The sequence below is a fragment of the Cotesia typhae genome, unplaced genomic scaffold (assembly GCF_013202065.1).
Source record: "Cotesia typhae breed Kobodo isofemale line unplaced genomic scaffold, CoteBio_Ctyphae contig_36, whole genome shotgun sequence".
In the NCBI taxonomy this organism is placed as follows: Eukaryota; Metazoa; Arthropoda; class Insecta; order Hymenoptera; family Braconidae; genus Cotesia; species Cotesia typhae.
Genome location: NW_027423744.1, coordinates 557019 through 581474, shown reverse-complemented (window position 1 = coordinate 581474; position 24456 = coordinate 557019). Strand labels below are relative to the sequence as shown.

Genomic DNA, 24456 nt, shown 5'->3' with positions numbered 1-24456 from the left:
TTTTCAATATTAATTATATTTAGAATATATATATTTTTTAAAAAATAATACATTTTTCTTATAATTTTAAATATTTTGCTTTAATTCCGCATTTTTTACTCAAAAAACGCCATTTTTAAGTATAGTTTTCGAGAAAGTATTATTAGCGCCACCTTCTGAATTTTTTAAATATTTAATTGATTATTAAAATAGAGTTTTTCTTTTAACGTCATTCTTAAATTCATAATTTTAAGTGCGAAAAATTGAAGTCCTAATATTTAAAAATATCTGTTATTATTTAATGTAATTTTAATGATTTTAAATTACTTTTTTCATTATAGAAAATTAAAATATAAAAGTAAAAGATATACTTTGTTGTTTTAAAATGGTTACAATTTAAAAAAAGCCCTCTTTTAACTCATAAAACGCCATTTTCAGGTACAGTTCTTGAGAAAGTACTACTAACGCCATCTCCCGGAATTTTTAAGAAACTCAACTATTTTAAAAATTTCTTCGTAAATCTTAACATAAAATCCTATTTTTAAATTTAAATTCTAGTCAAATATATCATAAGCATGAAAATATATTCAAATTTGCGCGCGAAAATTTGAATTCTAGTAATAGTAAAAATTATAAAGTTAAGATCGAAATTTCAACTGTGATAATGTAATTTTTCGCAATTTAAATTTTAAATAAGAATATCGTGTAATAAATGAGATCTTTTTAAAAAAAGTAATTTTATTCTTAAAAATTAAATCTTACATACAAAGGACTAGAAAAAAAATTATTTTTTACGTGACTAGAAATTGAGTATAAAATAACGACTAGATCGTTTACAAATTCAGTTGATTGAAATAAATTGATAATTTAAAAGCTAAGTATAAAATATCAAAAATAAGAACAACTAAAACCTCATTAATCTCATAGTGTAGTCGCGTTGTTTTACCGCAAGATGGAGGTCCAGTCCCGTCAGCATGCGATTGCGCAACTCGTACTCATTTGTCAGCATTTCGCATCTCCCACCGCCATTTTGTCGGCTGAAGTCATTGATAATAACATTGTTGTCGGTAATGCTGTACTTGGGGGTTTGTTTGACGACATTTTGCATAAAATCGACGGCCACTCTTCTGCAAGTGTCGTAACCAGATAATTGTATACTCTTCGCTCTCACGCGATTATATTCAGCTGGAAGAGGCTTTGTTGCACGTTCTATTATTGATGTTACAGACTTTGAAGACCCAGGGAGATCTTTGAATACTTTGGTTAACACTTCACGCATTACGTTTTCATCAGTATCATCATCACCTAAAAAATAAAATTTTTCAGTTATTTAATGATAGTGGAAAAACACAAAAGGAAGGTCCTGGGTTCGAATCCTGCATAGAGCAAATTCTAATTTTTGAAGATATATTTATTGTATTGATTAATTAATTAAGAAACTAAAAAAAAAGTTTATTTTTTGGAATATTTATTCAAATTATATTTAAAAAAGAAAAATTTTAGAATTATTAAGGATAATTTTAATTTTAATTTATGAAAAAAATTAACTCAAGTTAGTCAATAATTTTTAAAAAGTCATTAAAAAATTTAAATTAACTGATAAAGTAACGGCGCCAATTTTTTAAATCAATTAAAAATGTATTATATGCAATCTTTGTAATTAAAAGAGTTTTGAAAAATTCAATCGTTAAAAATGTAAAATATTTTATTAATAAATGAAAAAGAAAAATTTGGAACCCTCCCCTAACTTTTAAAAAGTTAATTCCTAAATTATTTTACTGAGAGAATTTCTTCTTGGTGTCAGCGAATATGAATGACATAATCAATTTAAATTAATTATTATATTTTCGAGATTACTATTAATTATTTAATAGAACTAATTTATTCAACATTGAAGAAAACATTTAAACTTACCTAATTCACTAGTCGTGTCATCGAACTCTTCGTTATTTACACTCCGCTGCATTTCAATAATTCTATTCAACGCCAATTGTAAATATTCTCGTGTATTTGGTTCTTGTGCCTCTGAATTTTGATTATCAATTTTCATTTTTTTTGTTTTTTCTTCTTCCACAAGACATGGGGCCTAAAAACGGAGAAAAATTCAAAGTTAATACCCGTAATTAAACTTTGGCCACAAATTAGTTTTTAAGTTCGAAAAATTAAATAATTTGAATTTTATCTTTAATTAGAATAGCAAAAAAAGTATTAATTCTACAAAAAAGAATATTTAAGATCATTTTTTACTTACGGAACATGATCTCTTCATGATAAATGATTTATTATTGCTAAATACTTAATTGATAATATAAAAATTCCAAAAAATGATTTCAAGTTAACAAATCAAATAAACTGATTGAAAATATCGAAAAAAATTTTAGTAACAGTGGAGCTAACTCCGATATGTTGAAGAATAAACCGTTATAATAATACTGTGTAGAGTAAACGAGTACGGGGGTGACATATCTGGCGCGTGCCTTGAACCCCCACTCTGTGGGCTTACAACCCCCTCGACAGCTGCATATTTCGTTGACCCTTATAACTTTTGCGTGTGTATGTGAGAGAAAATATTAAAGTGGGTATAACGGTCGAAACTTTTTGATGAATTATGTATGAGCGAAAGTGGGGTAAAGTATTGGGTGGAGAGAAATATTGACTAACTTTTTTAAAATTTTTTACAAGCTCACAATAAAAATTTATAAAATAAATATAGCTGAGGATTTAAATTAAAGTTTCTTCTTTAGAAAAAATTAAATTATTTTGAAGAATAGAAAAAAAAACTGACGGCAGGATTCGAACCTGCTCCCTTTTGGTACAAGTTAGTAGAAGCTAGCATTAATTATTTATTCATAGAAATCTTACTATTTTCATGAATCCTTAGCTCGTCGAGCTGAGTCAGAAAACGCAGTTAGTTCAAAAGTTTATTTATATGTAAGTATTTATACATACGATGTATTAGCCTTGTAAGGACTCTCACTCTAACAATACTTAACCGATCCTTATGAAACTCGGTATACATATTCTACCGACAATTACTGAGGTCAAGTTCTGAAATGAACCAAATCGGTAGGTTAGTCTAGAAATAGGAGCCGATTGAAAATTTCAAAAAATTATAGCTTCAAAAATTATAGCTTTAAAAAAAAATGTATTTTATTTTTAAAAAAGTGTGGGGTGCTTTTTAAGATATTCTAAAAATGATAATCACTCTACTCATATCTGTCGATAGAATATTTATATCTATTGATCCATGCACCCCACGCTTTTTTTAAAATAAAATACATTTTTTTTTATTTACACTATTATTAATTAAATTTATTGAAATTTTTAACACTATTCTTAATTTAAATTTATTAAAACTTATTTTCTATTTTTTTAGTTCGGTTTTCTATAAAAAGCGTGTGTTTTAAGTTTTTTTTAAACTATTATTTATTTTTTAATTTATTTATTGTTAAAATCATGACAAAATTGTTGACGTTTCAGTAAGGTATAAAAGTTTATTTTTTTTTTCTAATTTCTGGTAGTTTTTGTTATATAACATATTACATATATATTTTGTAACAAAATTATATTATTTTCTGTACGTAAATGAAATCTACTTCCATTTCGGCTGCCGAATGGTCTTTTTTAAATTAAATTATTTCTATAACTAGAATTCAAATTTGCGCGCCAAAGCGCGCGCATGAATTTAGGATTTGAATATATTTTTATGCTTTGATATATTTGACTAATCACGTTACGAATAGTTTGCTTACATGATATATTTTCATATTTTTCATCTAAATTATAAAAGTGGAAAGTGGACTAGAATTCAAATTTGCGTGCGCAAGCGCAGGCCTTGACTATAGAGTTTGCATATATTTTCATGCTTATGATATATTTGATCAATCACGTTACGAATGGTTTGCTTACATGATATATTTTCATATTTTTCATCTAAATTATAAGAGTGGATAACTCACAGTTTTGATTGCTAATAAAGACACATTCTATCAGAATATCACTGAAAAAAATAAAATTTTGATGGGAGATATTTTATGAATGTATCAAAAAAATATTTATTACAATTTCTATACTACTGATTCTTTATTTAAAGGTAAAGTAGTTTGAAAGGTAATGAATAACAATAATATGCGTAACATTTGTTTAAAATAATAAGCCCAGATTTTCTTGGATCAGTGGTTTGAACAATAAGATTAAGTAATCTGACCTCCCATGATTAATAGATCATTAGATACAGAATATAGATTATACATAGTAACATACATGGTTAGCATAATAATAACAGTGATAAAGATAAGATAATGTATGTATACATACGAAGATATACATGATGATAAGCATATGGAAAAAAATTGTAAATAGTAAATATTTAAAACTGAAAAAGGAAAAAAACATGATTGAGATCGACAGAAACATCGAAGTTATCCAACGAGTCCGTCAACTCTGTTCAAAATGGGGCTGAGAAGATATCCCAAAAGTCCACCAAGAAGAGGAAGACCGATCAGAAGTTCGTCAAGCTTTTTGATCATGCTTTTCTTTTCAGCGCTATCCTCCTCACGCTTAACAACTTTTCGAGCGATAAAAAAAAATAAATGAATTATAATAAATATTATTGGATAATTTGTTGAAGAAAAGGAACTCACCGTGAGCAGTGATGACGTATACGCACGCCATCAAGATGAAGAAGGTAAAAAGTCTGTCTTTGAACATTTTTGGGTGAGCAATGAGCGGTTTAAGCGACAAGCATAAGAGACAGTTGATGAAAGACTGGAGCTGTTGCAAATTTTTTTCGGTAATATTGTTAAGCGATGCTTATTATAAATTCAAATAGATAACCACTTTTTTATCTAACTTCTATGTTTTCTAATATTTACGTAAACAGATAATTGGCAGGTAATTGGAGCGTTACTTGTTTTGGCGATAACTTTAACCACTCATCGTTTACCATGAATAAATTGCAAGTTTATGCATTTTTTTGATATTTAATATTTTTGTTTATTGAAATAATATTTTATAAGGCGAATTTTTTCACTATATAATTCATAAATATCTAACGATTACATTTTTTCTTATAAATTATTTTTTTTTTAATTTATTATTCTATGATTTAGCGCGTATTATATGATAATATATACAATTCCACTCTTATAATTTAGATGAAAAATATGAAAATATATCATGTAAACAAACTATTCGTAACGTGATTAGTCAAATATATCATAAGCATGAAAATATATACAAATCCTAAACTCAGGCGCGCGCTTGCGCGCGCAAATTTGAATTCTAGTTATTTATAAAAGTGGATTTATGTAATACTTGATAATATTGTAAGACAAAATGAATATAAAATAGGATCAGAGCAGCGCAAGTAATACCCACTTTGTTCTACCCGCTTTACCCCAGTACACGTTTTTTATCCCGATAACAAATTCCATTCGTAATTTAAAAAAATTTAGCGATTTCTTTATTTAACTTTCTGTCAGAATTTGCAAATACTCAGGAGTGTTCTCATGATCACTACAAATATATACTTTGACATTCGCATATAATGACACAATAAAACAGCACCTACCCCCTCTACACAATTTTTTATTTGTTTAAAAAATGACTGAGCGTTGTTATGAAGCGTGCATTTTTGGATTTTCAAACTTTTTATTAATTTATTAATTTATTAAAATTCCAATTACAATAATAAACAATTACATGGTCAATGTCAATGATGATATTTAATATTGTGATTAAAAATATACAATAAAATTTTATAAATAAAATTCAAAAGCTGGAAAAATAATTAAATTATCCTAAGAATTTTCCCAAATTGATTAAAATGGGGTTGGTTATCGGAGAAGTTATAGCACCAGCAATGGGTAGTTTTTCAATAAATCTTGCTATAGTTGCGAATAACCCGCCAGTAGTGAATGAATCTGATCCTGAAGAGCCTGATCCTGAAGAACCCGATCCTGAAGAGCCCGATCCTGAATCTGATGAGGAAGTATCTGACCCTGGAGCTGGTGTTGGAGCCGATGAATCTGACCCGGATGAATCTGATCCTGAAGAATCTGAATCCATTTCCGCTTGACGTTTCACAGCTGAAGATTTAAACAAATTATTTCTTCACCACAAATCAAATTATTTAGAAGAATAAAAAAAAAAAAAAACTGCTTGATTAATTAATTAATTAAATTATTTTTCTATTAACTTACGGTTGGCATTGCTAATGTAGACACATGCCATCAAAACGGCGGCAAATAAGAAGAAATTATAACGGGACATTTTTTATGGATCCTAGAAAAGTTGGTGAAGAAAAACTGGGATGCAATGCTGGCAAAAGTAGTAGTCTGACCTTTATAAAGACTCACTGTGCTTATCGTTTGTAATTACTCTAAATAATAATAATAATAATAATAATAATAATAATAATAATAATAATAATAATAATTGCAAAAGTAAATACGAGGATAATAATCGCGAATTTTCCTCAGGATGACCTTAACATTTAAGTTAGTTTGTTTTAATTAACTTGCGTCATCAATAACTTATTACTTATAATTACCGGCCATTTTGTTATCATTGGGAATATTCGCGGCCATTATTCACCGGTTTATCAACTAGAATAGATAATATAGGCTAAAGGAAAACAAGGTTAGACCGATTTTGCGGTAGGTTTTTTCCTTCAAGCAATTACTTTAAATATTGTATAAAATTTTAAGCTAATTATTAAGAGTACTCAAAATTAATTTTAAAAAGAAAATAATTTAGGTTTTATATGATAGACAAAATTGCATTTGTGCAATTTTGGTAAAATTGACCTTTAAATTTTTTTAAAATGACCGAAAACATTTTTTTTATTTTCTTTCATGCTTATCGTTTAATTTTGACACTAGTTTAATTGTTGAAGTGCGCACACTTACTCCACATGACTCTAATAGAAATGTAACATTGGATTAAAGAAAAAGAGAGATAATTTTTCGTAGTTTTTTTATTGATTATTACTATCACATTCTCTGAATCTGCACTTTTGATGATGTAAAGTATTCAATATGTTATTTTTTATTATCACCTAAATTTGAATTCAAATCTGATCGGTACTTTTTGTAAAATAAAATAAAATCTGTGATTTCTCATAAAAATCAATGATGAAGGTAAAAATTTTCTAAATTAACTCTTTTGAACAAAATCTTAGGAATAAATGGAAGCTATCCCAAAGATCAATTCAATAGATCCCAACTTCAATCGATGGAATAACTTCTCTTCTTACCGACCAGGAATCTCCGTAAAGTCGGAAACTACCTCCATCTACCAGCTCTTCGAAGCATTCTCGGCCTCGTTTAAAACCAGTTTATCTCTTCACTCTCCGCGCGGAATTATGGAGCGGATGCTCCACTTATATATTACTTATCAGTCATCTTGTATCTGAGCTAATAATTCAGCGACAAACTTAAAAATAAACTTCCAATAGCCCGACCACCAATTTAGTGATTAACAGTATTAGTAAATTTTGTTATAAAATCCAACTTAGGCTCGCAATCCTACGGCTTGTTAGCTTACCAAACAAGAGAATTTATCGCTGTATCACAATAATGCGTCATAATTGCAATGATTCGGCATTAATTATGTCTTGTCATTGTTGTAAATAAAAAATTACATAAACCAATTGTGCCTTCGTATAAATAATATCACAGCCGTTTGTTAACTCAGTCTTACTTGGACCGTAAGCATAAAAAGTTGTAATTACTATGGAGCTGATAATCGGCTTTGTGGTGGTGTTGATCCTCCTTTACTACTACTTCACATCAACGTACAATTTTTGGCAGGAGCGCGGCATAATTGGTCCCAAGCCAACGGTTTTGTTCGGAACGATCAAAGATGTGATCTTGGGCAGGCTGTCCATAGGCAGCTACCTCAAGAAAGTCTACAACGAGTATCCCAATGAACCCATGGTGGGATTCTTCACAAGATGGGAGCCAGTTCTGATGTTGAACGACATGGAGCTGATCAAAAATGTCCTGATCAAGGACTTCAAGTTTTTCATGGACAGAGGAATGCGCATCTCTGAAAAGCACGATCCGCTGACAGCGCATCTCTTCCTCATCGAATCCAAGAGATGGCGAGTCCTCAGGCCCAAGATGACGCCAGTGTTCACTTCCGGGAAGCTCAAAGACATGTTCTACTTGCTAACCCAGTGCGCTGACCAGCTGGACAAGTACCTGGATCAGTTTGATGGCAAGGAAGTTGACATCAGAGAAATCAGTGCAAGGTTTGCAACTGATGTCATTGGTGTGTGTGCTTTTGGATTGCAAGCTAATGCTCTTGCGGAGGAGGATAGTCTCTTTCGGAAGATGGGCAAAAGATCTTCGAGCCTTCCTGGAAGAATATGATCAAGTTCAGGGTGAGAAACTTTGCGCCTAGGTTGTTTGAGGTGATTGGAGGCTTATTTAAGGACCAGGAACTTAACGATTTTTTCGTTGGCATCACCAGGGACACCATCGAGTACAGGAAGAAGAATGGGATCTCCAGGCACGATTTTGTAGACTTGCTGTCGATGATGAAGGACAATTGGAACAATGAGGAATTCGGTAAGTTTTGAGTTTAATCGTTTAGAAACAAATTGTGCTTCATTGTTTTCGATTGTAGAATTGACTGATGAACTTCTGGCTGCCCAATTATTCGTGTTCTTCATTGCTGGCTTTGAAACCTCATCTTCTACCATGAGCAACTGTATTTTTGAGCTTGCGATGAATCATGAAATACAAGACAAACTGCGGGAAGAGATTAAAGAAGAAATGGAAAGAAACAATGGCGTGGTTACCTACGAAGGGATTAAAAACATGAAGTACCTTGATAAAGTATTTAACGGTATGCTTCGGATTGTTAAATATTTTTATTTAATAAATCATAATGATTATTGATGGAAATTCTTTTCATTTTCAGAAACGCTAAGGAAGTACCCACCGGTAACCTCGATAATGCGGAAAACTACCAGTCCATACACCTTTCCGGGGACGAAAGTAACCATACCTACGGGTACCAACGTATGGATTCCAAGTTTTGCGATCCAGCGTGATCCAAAATATTATCCTAACCCTGATGTGTTCGATCCCGAGCGGTTTAGTGAAGAAGAAATAGAGAAACGTCCGGCTATGGCGTTTTTGTCTTTTGGAGACGGACCGCGCAATTGCATTGGTAAGTTAATTTATGAATTAAAAAATTGGTAAGATTATTTATGAATTCTTTCATCAATAGGAGCCCGGTTTGGACAAATGCAAACTAAAGTAGGAATTATTAAGATTCTGCAGAACCATAAAGCCGACGTTTGCGAAAAAACTGATAAAAATTACATGATCAATCATCGTAGCTTCCTTTTGGCGCCGGTTAATGGTGTTGTTGTTAAAATAATTAAACAATAGATGATTCATTGTTCACTTTGATAAAAGACCAATGATTAATTTGCTTAAAACTACAATTTTGACCGTTTTGTTATAAAAAAATATACTAGCAATGAACTTTTTTGTTGGATTTTTTCGGATATCGTAGTTTTAGTATATTTTGGATCATTCTGTGAAAGAAATTTCTTCTTAGCGATTTTTACAAAGTAAGGTCTTTATTTTATCTCTTCTTAACTGGACTACAGGAAGTTTTAAAAATTTGACTACTTCGCGTGAATCTCCTTAAAGCATGCACATTTGAATTTTCCAAACTTTTTTTCATTTATATAAACGATTTTTAGTCCTACACAGAAAGAACAAAATGATACTGGATATCATCCCAGATTATACTCAGTGATATCTGTGATGAAAAAAAATTTTAGATAGTAGCTAAAAAAAATTCTAGATTATACTGCGTGATATCTAGATTATACTCATTATAATCCGGATTATACTCATTATAATACAGATTATTCTCATTATAATCTGGATTATACTAGCTACTATCTGAAATTTTTTTTTTACTCAGTTTAATCTTTGATGATATCCATTGTCATCTTGTTCTTTTCGTGTAGTGGCTTAAAATCTATTTCTTTTTAAATCTCACTTACCAAACTAAATAAATAAAAAAATTACATTAATATAGTTATGTATTTATTTTATTTTTTTAATTAAATTCTTTTTAGATTTACATTTTTTTCAATTTTTCTCCACATAATCACCAATATTTTCATTTATTATTATTTGAGTCGCCAATTGCCTGAAGATTTAAATATATTTCTATAATATTTTTTATTTCCATCATATATATCATACATATATATTTATTAGTACGTTGTTTTCTTGATGTATTTTATTACGCTATTATTGTTATAATTATTATTAATTAATATCTAAATTATCGTAAAGTGTATTGCATTTATTAATAGATGTTTTTTAATGCATTATTATTATTATTTTTTTTTTTTTTACTTAAATTATTTAGTATAATTCTTCATTATAATTATTATCATAGATCATTGTTTTATTTATTTACTGTTTCGTATATTGTTATAGTTTTTTTTTTTTTAAATAATTAATAAATATTCTTGAATATATATCATATATATATATATATATATATATTTTTTTTTTTGTATACATATATTCGCATTATTTTTTATTTCATATTATATAATAATAATCATGTGTATAATAATAATAATTATATATTTTATGTATAAGTACAGTCTAAATATAATATCATCACTTTTTCTTTTTACTTAAAATTAATTATTATTTTAATAATCTTCATTATTATTCAGATTTATTTTCTTCTTCGATTTATATTAATAATAATAAATATAATTTCGAATTTCAGATCTTCAAATAAAAATATTTGTGGCAAATTTTTTTCATTATTTTTAACCCGTAATTTTATTTAACAATTGAAAAAAAATAAAATAACATTAATTTTTTTTTTATTTATTATTATTATTATTAATATAATTAATTATTTATTGATAAGTTTAATATCTATCGTCTTCTCATTGTTGTTCTACGATATTTTAATAACTAGCGACTTCTAAATATTTTTTAATAACTATTTTTATATATTATACGTTTTTAATTAAATTAATAGTGGATTTTTTATTTATTTATTTATTTATTAATATATACTATTTATTTTTTAAATATTTTATTTTTTTGTAGGACCATGATTATTAATTCACCTTCATTATATTTTTAAAATATTACCGCTAGTTCGTTTTATTATTACATATTAAATTGATCGGAAAAAATGTATAATTAATACTAATGAAGGATCATTAATCATGTATTAAATTGATTGGTATTATTACTCCCAATTATTATTATTAATATTATTATTATTATTATTATTATTATTATTAATATATTAACCATTAGTTAAATGTATTATTCATTATATTAATTATTAATTATTATTTTTATATATTTGATTTAATTTATTTAATAATACAACATTAATAATGATTAATTAATAATTAAATAACAACATTTTTTAAACTTCCTCGCGGAAAGAATAAAATTACACTGTATATCTTTTTATATTATACTCAGTGTAATCTGTGGTGTAAAAAAATTTCAGATAATATAAAATATAATCCAGATTATACTAAATTATTTTTGTATTATACTCAGTGTAATCTCCGATTTAACCGAGTAATTTTTCTGGTTATATAGCGTAAGATTACACTGGATATAATCCAGAAAAATATCCGGTATAATTTTGGATTATACTCAGTATAATTTTGGATTATACTCATTATAATTTTGGATTATACTCAATATAATCTTGGATTATACTCAATATAATCTTGTATTATACTCAGTATAATCTTGTATTATACTCAGTGAAATCTGGGATTATACCCAGTAGAATCTTACGCGGTTTAACCAAAAAAATTATTTGGTCAAATCGGAGATTACATTGAGTATAATCCAAAAATAATTTAGTACAATCTAAATTATATTTGATACTATCTGAAATTTTTTTTCACCACAGATTACACTGAGTATAATATAGAAGGGTTATACAGTGTAATTTTGTTCTTTCCGTGCACGCAGTAGTCACAGCCAATCTGACATATCCACGTTTGTTTATTTTTATTAATCTAGTTTTTTTTTTCTTCTTTTTATTATTTTTTATAATCTTCAACAATTATTATTTAACTTGGCAAATCAACATTTTAATTACAATTTTATAAATTGCATGTTTCTCCTTAAGAAAAAAAAAAGCTCAATGATAATTTATTTTAAAATTCGAAAAATTTCATAAAAAATTAAATTATCAAAAATTTGAATTTATTTTTGTAAACAATTGTAATTTTTTTGATTTTATAAAACTTGTGCGTTTATAACAAAAAATTAATAATAATTTTATATCAATTGAACTTTTTTTTTCTCTTCAAATTTTATTATTAAAATTTTTATATTTTATTGATATTTTAATTTTTAATATTGCTGAAATATTTATTGTGTTAAAAATTTTAAATAAATATAATATTAATTGATAATAAAAATAAATAATAAACAAATAGAAGGCACTCTATTGTATATAGTAAAAATTTATAATTATAAAAAAAAAAAAAAAATTTATTCTAGGCCTTTAAAATTTTTATTTTTTTCCATAAATAATAATTATAATTAAATAAAACACAGGAAATAAATAAAGAAAAAAAAATTAAACAAAAATATTTTATTATATTAATATAATTAATTTTAGATATTATATTATGGTTTTATATATTTTTTTTTTTTTCATTATTTTTAAATAACAATTTATTATATTTAATTATCTTAAAGATATAACGTGTTGCGGATAATCATCAAACTCTCTCGCTCTCTCTCTCTTTCGCTCTATTTTCTTTTATTTACCTTTAATTTTTCTTTTCCACGTTCAATAATGTTAATAATAATTTAATTATTGTTATTTGCTTGGAAGCTCACAGCCGACACGTTTTATTTTAATTATTTATTAATATCTTTTTAATTATCGTCTTTCTATCTACTCAACAATGAGATAATTATCATTTATCCAATCTCTAATCTTATTACTCTTTAATAATTATAATCATCTCAGTTACTCTAAATAATATTTAAATTAATGACACAAAGAATTATATTATAAGTTAAATCATAAAATTAAACATAAACTTAAAGTTAAATGATTAATAAATAAACAAAATTCATTAAAGTTACAATTTTTTAAGTACGTTGTTGTCTTTTTTTTTCCATTTGTTGTACAAATAATTACTCATTAACAGTGTCATAAATAAAGAAAATTAATCGAGATGGCAGTGCCTTGAGCAACCATTTAATTTTTTTTTGTATACTTTAATTTAATATAGTAATTTACCAACTCTAGTGATTTATTAAATTATCCGTAAACAATCAATGACATAAACGTATTTTATAATTATAATGTTACAAATTATTAATATTAATTTTTTACAATAAATAATTAAATTCTAATAATTTTTCTTCATAAATTTAATACAAATATTTAAAAAAAATAAAGAACCATTTTAATTTTAATTTTTAATTATTAATTACATAATGTAATTAAAAAAAAAATAAATTAATCACCGAGTAATATAAATTGTTATATTATATTAATTTAAATTGTACACGGAAAAAATAAAATGACACTGAATATCATCCCAGATTATACTCAGTAATATCTGTGGTGAAAAAAAAAATTTAGATAGTAACTAATATAATCCAGATTATACTGATTGATATCTGGATTATATTCATTATAATCTGAATTATACTCATTATAATCCAGATTATACTCATTATAATCTGGATTATACTCATTATAATCTGGATTATACTCACTATAATCTGGATTATACTAGCTACTATCTGAAATTTTTTTTCACTCCGTATAATCTAGGATGATATCCAGTGTAATCTTGTTCTTACCGTGTATATCATAACAAAATAAATAAACGGATAATTATCTCAATCCAACAATAACATTATTAAATAATTTTTTTATATTTTTCAAAGCTAGTAATCACTAACTTCCATTTTTCAAATTATTTATTTTTAATGAATTTTTATTTATAAACGTTTGTTTTTGTCTTTGAACACATAACAGATCGCTCGTATTTTGTACGAATTAACGTTTTTTTTTTTTTTTTTAACATTTATTATTCATTAAATCATTTCATTTCATATCTTTTATTGTAATTATTATATTATTTATTTCCCATCACTAACTCAGCAATTAAATTATTTTTTTTTTTTTGTATCTCTAAACTAATCTAGCCTTGCTCGCGAGATTGGATATTTCTTTGCATTTTAATTTTTTTTATTTTTACTACTATTAGTAAACATTTTTTTTTTTAATTCTTTTAACGTTTGTCGTCGAGCCTACAATAATTGTTTAATTAATTAATAATGGAATTATTTAGTTATAAATTATTCGTGATATTATTATAATTCCGCAAACAATTTTTCCTCCAAATATTATTTAATACTTATTAATTTTTAATTATTTATTAATTAATCATTGATAAAGCGTGCCTTTTATACTGTTTTCATTCATTATAGCATTTTTTTTATATTCAGAGCTATATTATTATATTTATCATTATTATTAATTATAATAATTATTGTTATTTATATTTAATCATTAATATTAACTAATAATCATCTTTAACATGCCGATACACGTCTTTTTTTTTTTTTTTTTTTTTTTTTTTTTAATTACTATGTGTATATTTATATATAACGATTCATTTAAGATTTAAAGATTCATTATTTTCTAAGCTGAGGGTATTATTATTCGTCAATACACATTATTAATATCTCAAACTATAAACAACTAAATAAATACTTATATCATATAACTTAACAAATTAAATATTAGTTAAATTTATTACGATATTAATTTTAATTTAAATAACAAAAACAATAAACTAAATTAATAATTAAATTAATACCCTCATCTTAAAAAAATGTACAACAAGAAACAACAACGTATGACGCACCAACAATAAAGATTTATCAATTTAAAAAAATGTTTTTTTTTTCTTCTTTCTTCTTTCGAATTATTATTAATGTTTTTTTTTTTATTTTATTTTTTATGTATTATTAATAAATATAAATATTAATAATTAATTATTTATCAATAAATTATTTTTAAACATTATCAGAGGTTTTAAAGTGTAAGTGCTTGTATTTGATGGCACGTATCACTAATTTGACTTGAGTCTTGTAAATTTCTAGGAGTACCTGGTGGTGTTAATGGCAAATTATTACGATTAACTGTCTGTTGTGCATCACCAGCTCCACCTAAATTATCTTCACCAGAATTAGATGACGATTTACCACCAGCACTACAACTATTATTATTTTGCATAATACCATTGATTTTGTATTTATTATTACGCAAAATAACACTTTGAGCACTTGACTGAGTTGAATTGTATTTATCAGATTTATTACGTACTGATCCACTTGAGTTTTGTGTATTTCCATACCTTCTTTGTTGATTCTGCTGTTGATGATGATTTTGTTGTTGCTGCTGCTGCTGCTGCTGATGATGATGGTGGTGATGATAATGATGCTGAGACTGTGACTGGAGTTGATTTGACGAGTAGCGGCTCTGACTGTAGAACACCTGGAGATTTTGATGGGAATAATTTGGAATTGGATGTGTAATTGGTGAGTATGCTGCTGGAGGTGGAGTTGATGATGATGATGATGAAGTTGCTGTTGATGAAGTCACAGTTGCAGTGGTAGTTACTGATGTTGTAAGTGTAGTTGTTGTTGTTGTTGTGGTTATTTTAACGTCACTGAGTTCAACAGGATTCGAATCACTGTCATTTGATTTATAAACATACGAATTGTTAATTTTTTTTCCCGCTTGTTCAGAGTGTCTACGAGAATCTACATGACTTTTAGCGGTCGTCGTTGTCGTTGAAGCTGCAGTTGTCGTCGCAATAGAAGAAATTGCTGGTGAATTAGTAAAAGACCGGCGAGAAAATGAATTGTAATTTTTTTTGTGCGAATTCAAACGATTCAAAGGAGGAAATTTATTGAATTTAGTGCTGTAATTTTGCATTGAAGGGAAAATATGCAAATTTTGATGTGCTAATGAACGATTGAAGGAAATTGATTTGTTTAAATGACTGTCACGCTTTGATGAATCGTATGACGTGTTTTGTTGTATCATCGGAGTGGGTAGTAATGAGGTTGGGTTGTAGGGGTTTGGAATGTAAACTGGGTGGTAAAGGATGCGACAGTGCATTGGATCCTCTGTTGACTCAGGACACAGAGAATGAGTTGATGATTGGGGTTGCAGAGCTAAAGAGTGCTGGGAGTGAGGGTGGTAAGGATACCGGTTTGCTAATGGATATTTTAGAGGCATTAGAGGTATTAATGGAGCTGGTGGAAGTGATAGGTGGTTTGACTCGTTGCCAGTTGATTGGGCCTGACGATGCTGTGACTGATGATCTGAGTGGCTTGATGTTGAGCGTGTGTCCTACGATTTTCAGTTTTTTTTTTTTTTTTTTTTTTAAAGTATTAACGGTTAGTCTTTGTTATAAGAGTCGATTATTATTTATATTATTAAGAGAATAAGAAAAATTTTTGTGTCCAGGATAGTCGAATTTTTTTAGGTAAATTTAATGTCATTGCTAAGGTCTTGAATCTAATGACATTGTATCTTGTGAACTTTTGACATTTTTAAAGATATAAGCTCATCCCGATGTTACACTCATCAAGACCTTTCATTTGAGTACCCACATCAATTTTTCATATATTTCATATATTTATATATATTATATATATATATATATATATATATATATATATATATATATATATATATATATATATATATATATATATATATATATATATATATATGTATATATGAAAAATATATCAAAAATGCATGTGGATACTCAAATGAAAGCTCTTGATGAGTGTAACATCGGGATGAGCTTACATAATTAAAAACGTTAATAGTTAAGAAAGTACAGTGCATTTAACATTCACAAGTCACGGAAATTTTTATCTGAGGATTGATTTTTTTTTTTTGACATCAAAATTAATTATTTAAAATTTAACGGTCTTTAAAAAATAAATGAATTAATTATCTATTTTTAAAGTTAGTTTGAAACTCCAAAAGGAAGGAGTTTCAATTTTAATTTGATTCAATTAAACGATAACGACTTAACATCTCAAGTGAAAAGTTTAATACCCTTCTCCAGGAGCTTTAAACTAAAAGAAGATCAATGGTATTAGTTTTTAAATAACGAAAAAATATTTAAATGCATAAAAGTACTGTGACATTTATGCATTTCACTTTTTAGAATTAAAAAAAAAAGTTTTACAATAATTCTGCTGACTGGGTAAGAATGATTTAACTTTTGGGTAAAAGAAAAAAATATGAATTGTACAATTATTGTAGTCATACTTTTCTTTAATCATTTAATGATACGCAAATAATTTTATAATTATATAGAAAAAAAATTGAGTCTAGGGACGTTTTTACAATACAATACATATTGATATAAATTTATTAAAATAAAGTCTTTAAATAACTTTGGAAAAAATTTTCATTTTTTTTTTTAAGTTTAAATTGAAAAAATTTTTGAAATTTTTGTAATCATTCATCAGTTCGTTCAAATGTTTATTGATTTTTATTAAGCTAATTTAAAATTTTTAAAAAATTGATATAATTTTTTCCAAAAAATTTTTTTAGTTTACTTTTTCGTGAAATTAAATTTTGAATAATTTTTATTATAAAATATTTCAAAAAAATTATTCTTATCAATCCTCAGATAAATATTTTTTACCATCCGAAAAAAAAGGTCTCACTAAAAATAAATAAATAAATAAATGTAAAAATAAAAAATTACCTCTGTGGGTTGATTTTGAGCATCAGAACTGGCGGACTGTTGGCAAGATCCATCGGTCGTATAAAGAAGCAGTGGTTGTTGGTCACCAATACTCATAGATCCGTGTTGCAATGTGTTACTTTGATGCTGCTGATGTGTATGCTGAGGTTGTTGTGTACCAGTAGTAAAACTATAATAAATATGATCCAATGATTGTGATCCGGATACAGGCGGCGGGACTGCTGCTGGAACTCCTGCTGGATGAGTACCAGTAGTATAATAGTGCGGAGCGGTTAGCGTTTGTAGTCCATGTGGTCCATTTGATGGTGGACTTGTTGCACCAGTTATACTGTTGTTTCCACTGCTACCTCCTCCGCCACCTCCTCCTCCTCCTCCTCCAGCTACTCCACCGCCTCCGCCATTTGGATTACCATTATTCGTTGTGTTACTCGTTGCATACACATACTGAGGTGCACCAGCTGCTCCCGTGTAATACGACTCGAACTAAAATAAATAACAATATTTCCCAATTAACAGCTTGTCTACTCGCTAATTAATTTTAAGTAATTCATTTTTTGTTTTTATTTATATTATTTCTTGTTTTAAAAAAAAAAAATAAATAAAAACACAACAAATAATTGGCAGCAGCGTAGGGCTAAAACAAAAGCTTAAAAAAAAATTAAAAGCTAATTATTTTTAATTATTAACTGCAATGTAACATTTAAAGGTGATCCTGAGCATGCCTGTGTACGTGCTAGACCTTAATAAAAATAAAAATAGCTATCATGCTGACAAATAATAATAAATTTATAAAATAAAATAAATAATATAAGTGATTGCTTATTTTATCTTTGGCTTGTTGGCTTGGTTTTTTTTTTGTTTTTTTTTTTTTCTATTATTGGTAGTTATGTTTAATTGACAATCTTATTGTACCTTTAAACCTCAATACTGTATTGCGTCGAGAAGTACATAAGTAGGCATTTGCTGAGGGTTCGGTAGAAAGGCCGGTGGTATTGCTTCTCCCATCAGACCGTTTGTCTGTTTTATTATAAATTTTTACGTATAACAATTAACTATTAACCTTTTTTTTTATCTACGGACCTTTAGCTTAATTAAATACTTTATTTTACTTTAATTTTTTAATTATTATTTATTAATTAATGATAATTAGTGACTTACAGGCATTGGAGAGTATTGATACTGTTGTGGCATGTAAAGTGAAGGTGCGGGACATGGATACATCATTGGAGCAAACGTTTGATGTGTTGATGCAGCTTGAGGTCCTGAGAATAAATAATTCATTGTATTTTTATTAGTAGAATTCAGAAAAATTTTAGAAATAAATTTTTAGAATTAAAAACTTTTTTCCATATTCTATGGATAATAACCGAGATTGAGCGCGAGGGTGAGCTGAATCGCTCAGATATTTTGGAAATACGAGCTGATTCAAAATTAAAAAAAATTTTTTTTTAATTTAGAAAAATTTAATTTTTTAATTTTTCTTGCAATAACTTTTCATTTTTTTGTAAATTACATCTTAAAGCTTACTTAAGGAAGTCCTTTCGCTCCAGTTGAGTCACAACAACTGTAGGAATCAATATTCGATAAATTAAAATAAAAAAAACCCATAAAAATTCCTAAAATTAAAAAATAAACATTATAAGACATTAATCGTTGAAATTTTGAAAATTAAAAAAAAATAATAGTTAAATACAAAAATTAATTCAACTTTTATAAGTCAGCTATTAAGTAATCTGTCCATGATTTGGCAACGTTATATTTCGGTTGTTTACATTTTCATTTGCACAATTTAACCTTAACCACGTTTCAATTTTTGCAGTCAGTGTAAATAAATAAATTAATTAAAAATATTTAGTCATAAAACCATAACATTCTAATTTCTCATGGCAAGAATGCTAGTATTTTTTAATTATTGTTTTATTTTTCAATTATGAGATATGAAAATTTGTTAACAATAAATTAACTAATAAGTATAAATAAAAAACATAAGTGCGTTAAAGTTTAGTTTTAATTTATTGAATAGTCTGAAACTCGCGCGCTACGTAACGTTGCCAAATTTTCTGACGACATTTAAATGTAGGTTACTTAAAAATTTTCTGTGATTTTATAATTTTAATTTCTCCATAAATACCACGGCAATCTACATATTTTGTTGCAAAAAATCAAACCTGAGTATTTCGAAAACCTTATTTTGATTTTTTTTTTACCTTATCTAATCAATAGTTAATCCTGTCTGACTTTCTCGTAAGACTCGGAAAAAATACTAACATTTTTAAAATCTTTTTTTTTTTTCAAAAATTTCCACGGTAAAGAATAAATTAAACTTCACTAATAGATAAGTAAAGACTTTGATTATTAGATAAAAATTAATTTTATACATAATCTAATATTTTTGGCGAAAGGACTTCCTTAATAAGCTTCAATTTCCATGTTTTATCATTTTTTAAATTAATTGTATCAGAAATGACAGCAAATTAAAAGTTATTTTTTTTTATCCATTATGAAATCTACTTTCATTTCTGCTGCCGAATTTCGCTCTTTTTTTTTTATTATTTTTTATTATTACTGAAGGTTAATTACCAAAAACACTAGCAGCTTGATAAATAGCGGCTGGATCAGTTGGTGGTGCTAATGGATTACCAGGAGTTGGCGCACCAGTATTGTAAAATGTTAAACCATTTTGGTAAGGTAGTCCCATGCCTAAAATTTTTAATCAATAATTAATTATTAAATAACATTTTTTTTTAATAAAGTGACAATTGTAATAAAAAATGTTGTACTAAATTTGTAATAAGGGATTGACACATTTCAATTCAATGAACTGATGTCAATATGACCAGCTAAATAATTTTTAGATTATAGTGTGGGATAAATTTATTTGCTCTAAATATTTAGAACTAATTAGTAGAATTTTAATGTCTCTTTATTGACATTAATAAAATATTGACACAATTGTGGAACCTTGATGTTACCATTTCAGTTCATTGATCAAATTTATTGCTGATAGAAATTTGTTAATAAATATATCTGACATCCAAGTAATGATGTAAATATTTATTTATCAAAAATACTTGTTAAATATTGTAAAATATTCATTAAATCCGGTAAATCAATTTAATTATGGACCGTAAAAAAAATCATATAAATATTTTGTTATTTTTGATAAATAAATCATATATTTATTTAGTTATTCCAGTTGAAATATTTTTATTACTCTCTAATTGAGTAATTAAAATTATTTATTTGAGTCTATGAAATAACATATAATTTTAAATGGAAAAATTTTAATATTTAAAGATTTTTTTCCCCTTAAATAAGATTTTATTTTTTTAATTTAAATATTAAAAAATGTTTAATTAAAAATAATCAATAATAATAATAATTAACCTCTAACCCTTTACCTCAGCAATTGATGTATCGAATTTCAATAAAAAAAAAAAAAAATAAATAAATAATTTTGATTAAATTTTAAAACACACAATTGCATTTTTTTAAAGCTTAATGAAGATAAATAAACAATTAATAATAAATATAATTTAAAATAAATACCATTAGCATAATAGTAAGGACTTGTAGGCACAGCTGGAGGTGAACCCGAACTACCATCGAACGAACGATTAAAAGGCTGTTTTTTAATTGCAGGCGCAATATTTAGTTTCCTCTCTCTCAAAATAATACTCTCAGGCTAAAATAAAAAATAAATATTAAATATTAAATACTAAAATTAATTTCTTACTTACAACACAGTAAATATCAATAAAAAATTAATGATAATTATTAAAATATAACCTACCTCCTGTTGAAGCCGTTTGGCTTCAGCTTCGGTTTCAAATGTAACAAACCCATATCCCTTAGAGACACCAGCTCTGTCAGATATTATTTTAGTAGCCTTAACATTACCGTAAGCAGAAAATAATTGTGCTAATTCAGCCTCACTGGTACTCGCAGAAATACCACCAACAAATATACGATTAGGTACCAATGTACCATATTTAGGTGCTGACATTGCTTGGCTAGCTGCTGAAGCTGGACTTGAGGCAGGACTTGACCCCTCAGTACCTCCTGTTGATGCTGAACTCTGATAAAAAAATAAATAAAACGTGTCCTTATTTATTAATTAATTAATTGTTAAAAAAAATTTTTTTAAATAACTACCCAAATATTTATCATTTAAAAAAAAAAAAAAAAACGAAAGTTGAAATAAATGACTGACGATATTGTAAACAAATTTTTATTGACATTTGCCAGGTATAATCATAATAATTGAAATGAGTATTATTACTATTATGATTATTATTATTGTAAAAAAAAAAAAAGTAAGCTGTCAATATAAAGCTTTTAAAAATGTCAAAATAAAGCACGCAATGGCGAAAAATAATTTATTAATTATAGGAATAATAATAATAATTGCTTACCATGTTAAAAGTCCGACAGGACTTTTTGGGCGAGCCCTTGCAGGATTTAAAAGTTGTTGTAAGTTTTATGATCCTGGGGATGGAATAAATAAAATGTCTCTTAGATGGTTCAAGAGAGAGAGTATAGACTAAAACCAAAAGCAAAAGAATATCACATATATTATATATATATATATATATATATATATATATATATATATATATATATATGTATATATATATATGTATGTGTGGATGTATTAAGTAGTTGAATGTTGGTTGATGGTTTGGTTTGCTCCCACGGGATTGTCAGAGCCCGGGGTTGTAAAACCAGACGTTAATAAATGATAACTCACTTGTAATTATTGTAATTAACAAACTTGCGTTGTTAATTTATTATCACACACCATCAGACATTTATTGATGTAAATAAATAATTAATAAATAAATGATATATGTGGTGGTGAATGCCTCGTATTTTAAAATATACGAGAGGCCCCTTGTATACTTGTAACACACCTCCCTCTCTGGCACTCTCTGCTCCGTGCTCAGTACACTAACACTAAAGTCTGTCTTGCTCTTCTCTCTTTTAAAACTTCTCGCTCACACGTTTTTGTTCTTCGTTATGCGTACGGCCTACAAACACCACACCACCTACCTGTGCCTGTGCGCCACTGGGTATATTTATATGTACACTTGCTGTGTCACTAGTAGTGAGCGCACTGTCTTCATTACTGTGTGCGCTCCTGGCTGCTGGTACTCGTGTGTTGGGTTAGTTAGCTACGAGGACTCACTCTCGCTCTCATTTTTTATCGCACACCAACCGACTCTTTTCTAATTGGTCTTTACAATAACAAGATGGCCGGGGGCGAATACGCGCCAATTTTTAATTTTTATTAAAATCAAATTTTAGCAGGCGGCTAAAAATTTTTCAGTTTTTTTATTTATTTAATTATAACTAAAAAGGTATTTATAAAAAATTTATGACATTAAAGTTAGCTACCTCTAGACAATTTTTTTATTTTGTTTTACAAAAAAATTTTTTTTAAAAAATTATTTTTAAAAAATTGCATTTTTAATTTTATTTAATTTTAATAAGTCCATTTTTTTAATCATTTTTTTTTTGCAATAATTTATTTGTTAAAGAAAATTAAAACAATTGTAAAGTGACAGCTAAATTTAATGTCATTATTTAATTTAGCTGTCACTTGACAATTTTTTAATTTTTTCTAAGAAAAAAATTATTTTTAAAAGATTGCATTTTTTATTTTATTAAATTTTTACTAATCCATTTTTTTAATCATTTTTTTTTTGCCATAATTCATTTGTTAAAAAAATTCCTAAAATTATCAAAGAACTGCTAAATTAATTTTCATAAATATTATGTAGCTCATATTTAATAATTTTAAAAAATTTTATAACATATAAATTATGGCAAAAAAAAAAAAATAAGAAAGAAAAAATGACATCTAAAAATTAAAAAAAATAGAAAATGCAATTTTTTGGAACAAATTTTTTTGTTAAATAAAATTAAAAAATTGTCAAATGACAGCTAACTTAAATGTCATGTAATTTTCATTAAAAATTAAAAAAGTTGACAGCTGTCAGCTTACGAATTTTTTTTTATTGAAAAAAATAAAGAAAAAATTTGCACATGTAAAAAACTTCAAAAACTGCAAGTGCAATTTTTTAAAAATATTTTTTTGTTTTAATTTAATTATTAAAAAAAGTCAAAAAATTTAAAACGTCGGCTAACTTTAAATGACATTAAATTTAGCTGTCACTTGACAATTTTTTTAATTTTCTTCAATAAATAAATTACGTGAAAAGAAAATTGTTAAAAAAATTTTTAAATGTCGGCTAAATTAATTTTCATTATTTTTTGACAATACTAAAGTTAGCCGACGTTTTTAATTTTTTCTCATTTATTCAATTGTAATAAAAAAATATTTTTAAAAAATTGCATGTGTAATTTTAAAAATTTTCTACATGTAAAATTTTTTCTCTTAAATTTTTTTTTCACCACAGATATCACTGATTATAATCTGGGATGATATTCAGTGTCATCTTGTTCTTTCCATATACTGGATAATTTTCAAATATTTTTTACAATTCTTCAGTAATATCTAAAATGTAAATAAAGTGTCAATACAGAACGCAAAGTTTAATTTTAAAATGTATTTCATAACTAAAATAAGATTAAAAAATGAAAAATCATAATTACTTAATCAAATTGAATTTTAATTATAAAAT

The 24456-nt window shown here is 26.6% G+C and overlaps 3 protein-coding genes across 4 annotated transcripts; 1 reads left to right on the top strand and 2 right to left on the bottom strand.

The window, feature by feature from the left end:
• Positions 1 to 96: 96 nt before the first annotated feature.
• Positions 97 to 5464, bottom strand: LOC141526853 (uncharacterized). The gene is made up of 4 exons (XM_074241994.1): positions 4623 to 5464; positions 2231 to 4546; positions 1894 to 2065; positions 97 to 1284 (listed from the first exon to the last, which is right to left on the bottom strand). Exons 2-4 carry the CDS (start codon positions 2246 to 2248, stop codon positions 884 to 886), a joined length of 591 nt encoding a protein of 196 aa, XP_074098095.1. The 5' UTR covers positions 2249 to 4546; positions 4623 to 5464; the 3' UTR covers positions 97 to 883.
• A 2097-nt stretch (positions 5465 to 7561) lies between these two features.
• LOC141526842 (cytochrome P450 6j1-like) lies at positions 7562 to 10045 on the top strand. The gene is given in 5 exon segments (XM_074241980.1): positions 7562 to 8310; positions 8313 to 8555; positions 8614 to 8835; positions 8911 to 9162; positions 9223 to 10045. Coding segments are annotated over 5 exon segments (1476 nt in total). The 5' UTR covers positions 7562 to 7715; the 3' UTR covers positions 9387 to 10045.
• A 2564-nt stretch (positions 10046 to 12609) lies between these two features.
• Positions 12610 to 22954, bottom strand: LOC141526831 (uncharacterized). Of its 2 annotated transcripts, none has more exons than XM_074241958.1 (8): positions 22560 to 22954; positions 22225 to 22352; positions 21603 to 21887; positions 21359 to 21494; positions 20390 to 20509; positions 18968 to 19071; positions 17810 to 18292; positions 12610 to 16425 (listed from the first exon to the last, which is right to left on the bottom strand). In XM_074241958.1, exons 2-8 carry the CDS (start codon positions 22225 to 22227, stop codon positions 15100 to 15102), a joined length of 2457 nt encoding a protein of 818 aa, XP_074098059.1. In that variant the 5' UTR covers positions 22228 to 22352; positions 22560 to 22954; the 3' UTR covers positions 12610 to 15099. The 2 variants fall into 2 exon arrangements, with proteins under 2 accessions (XP_074098059.1, XP_074098060.1); XM_074241959.1 differs by having other exon boundaries at positions 22225 to 22297.
• Positions 22955 to 24456: the final 1502 nt, after the last annotated feature.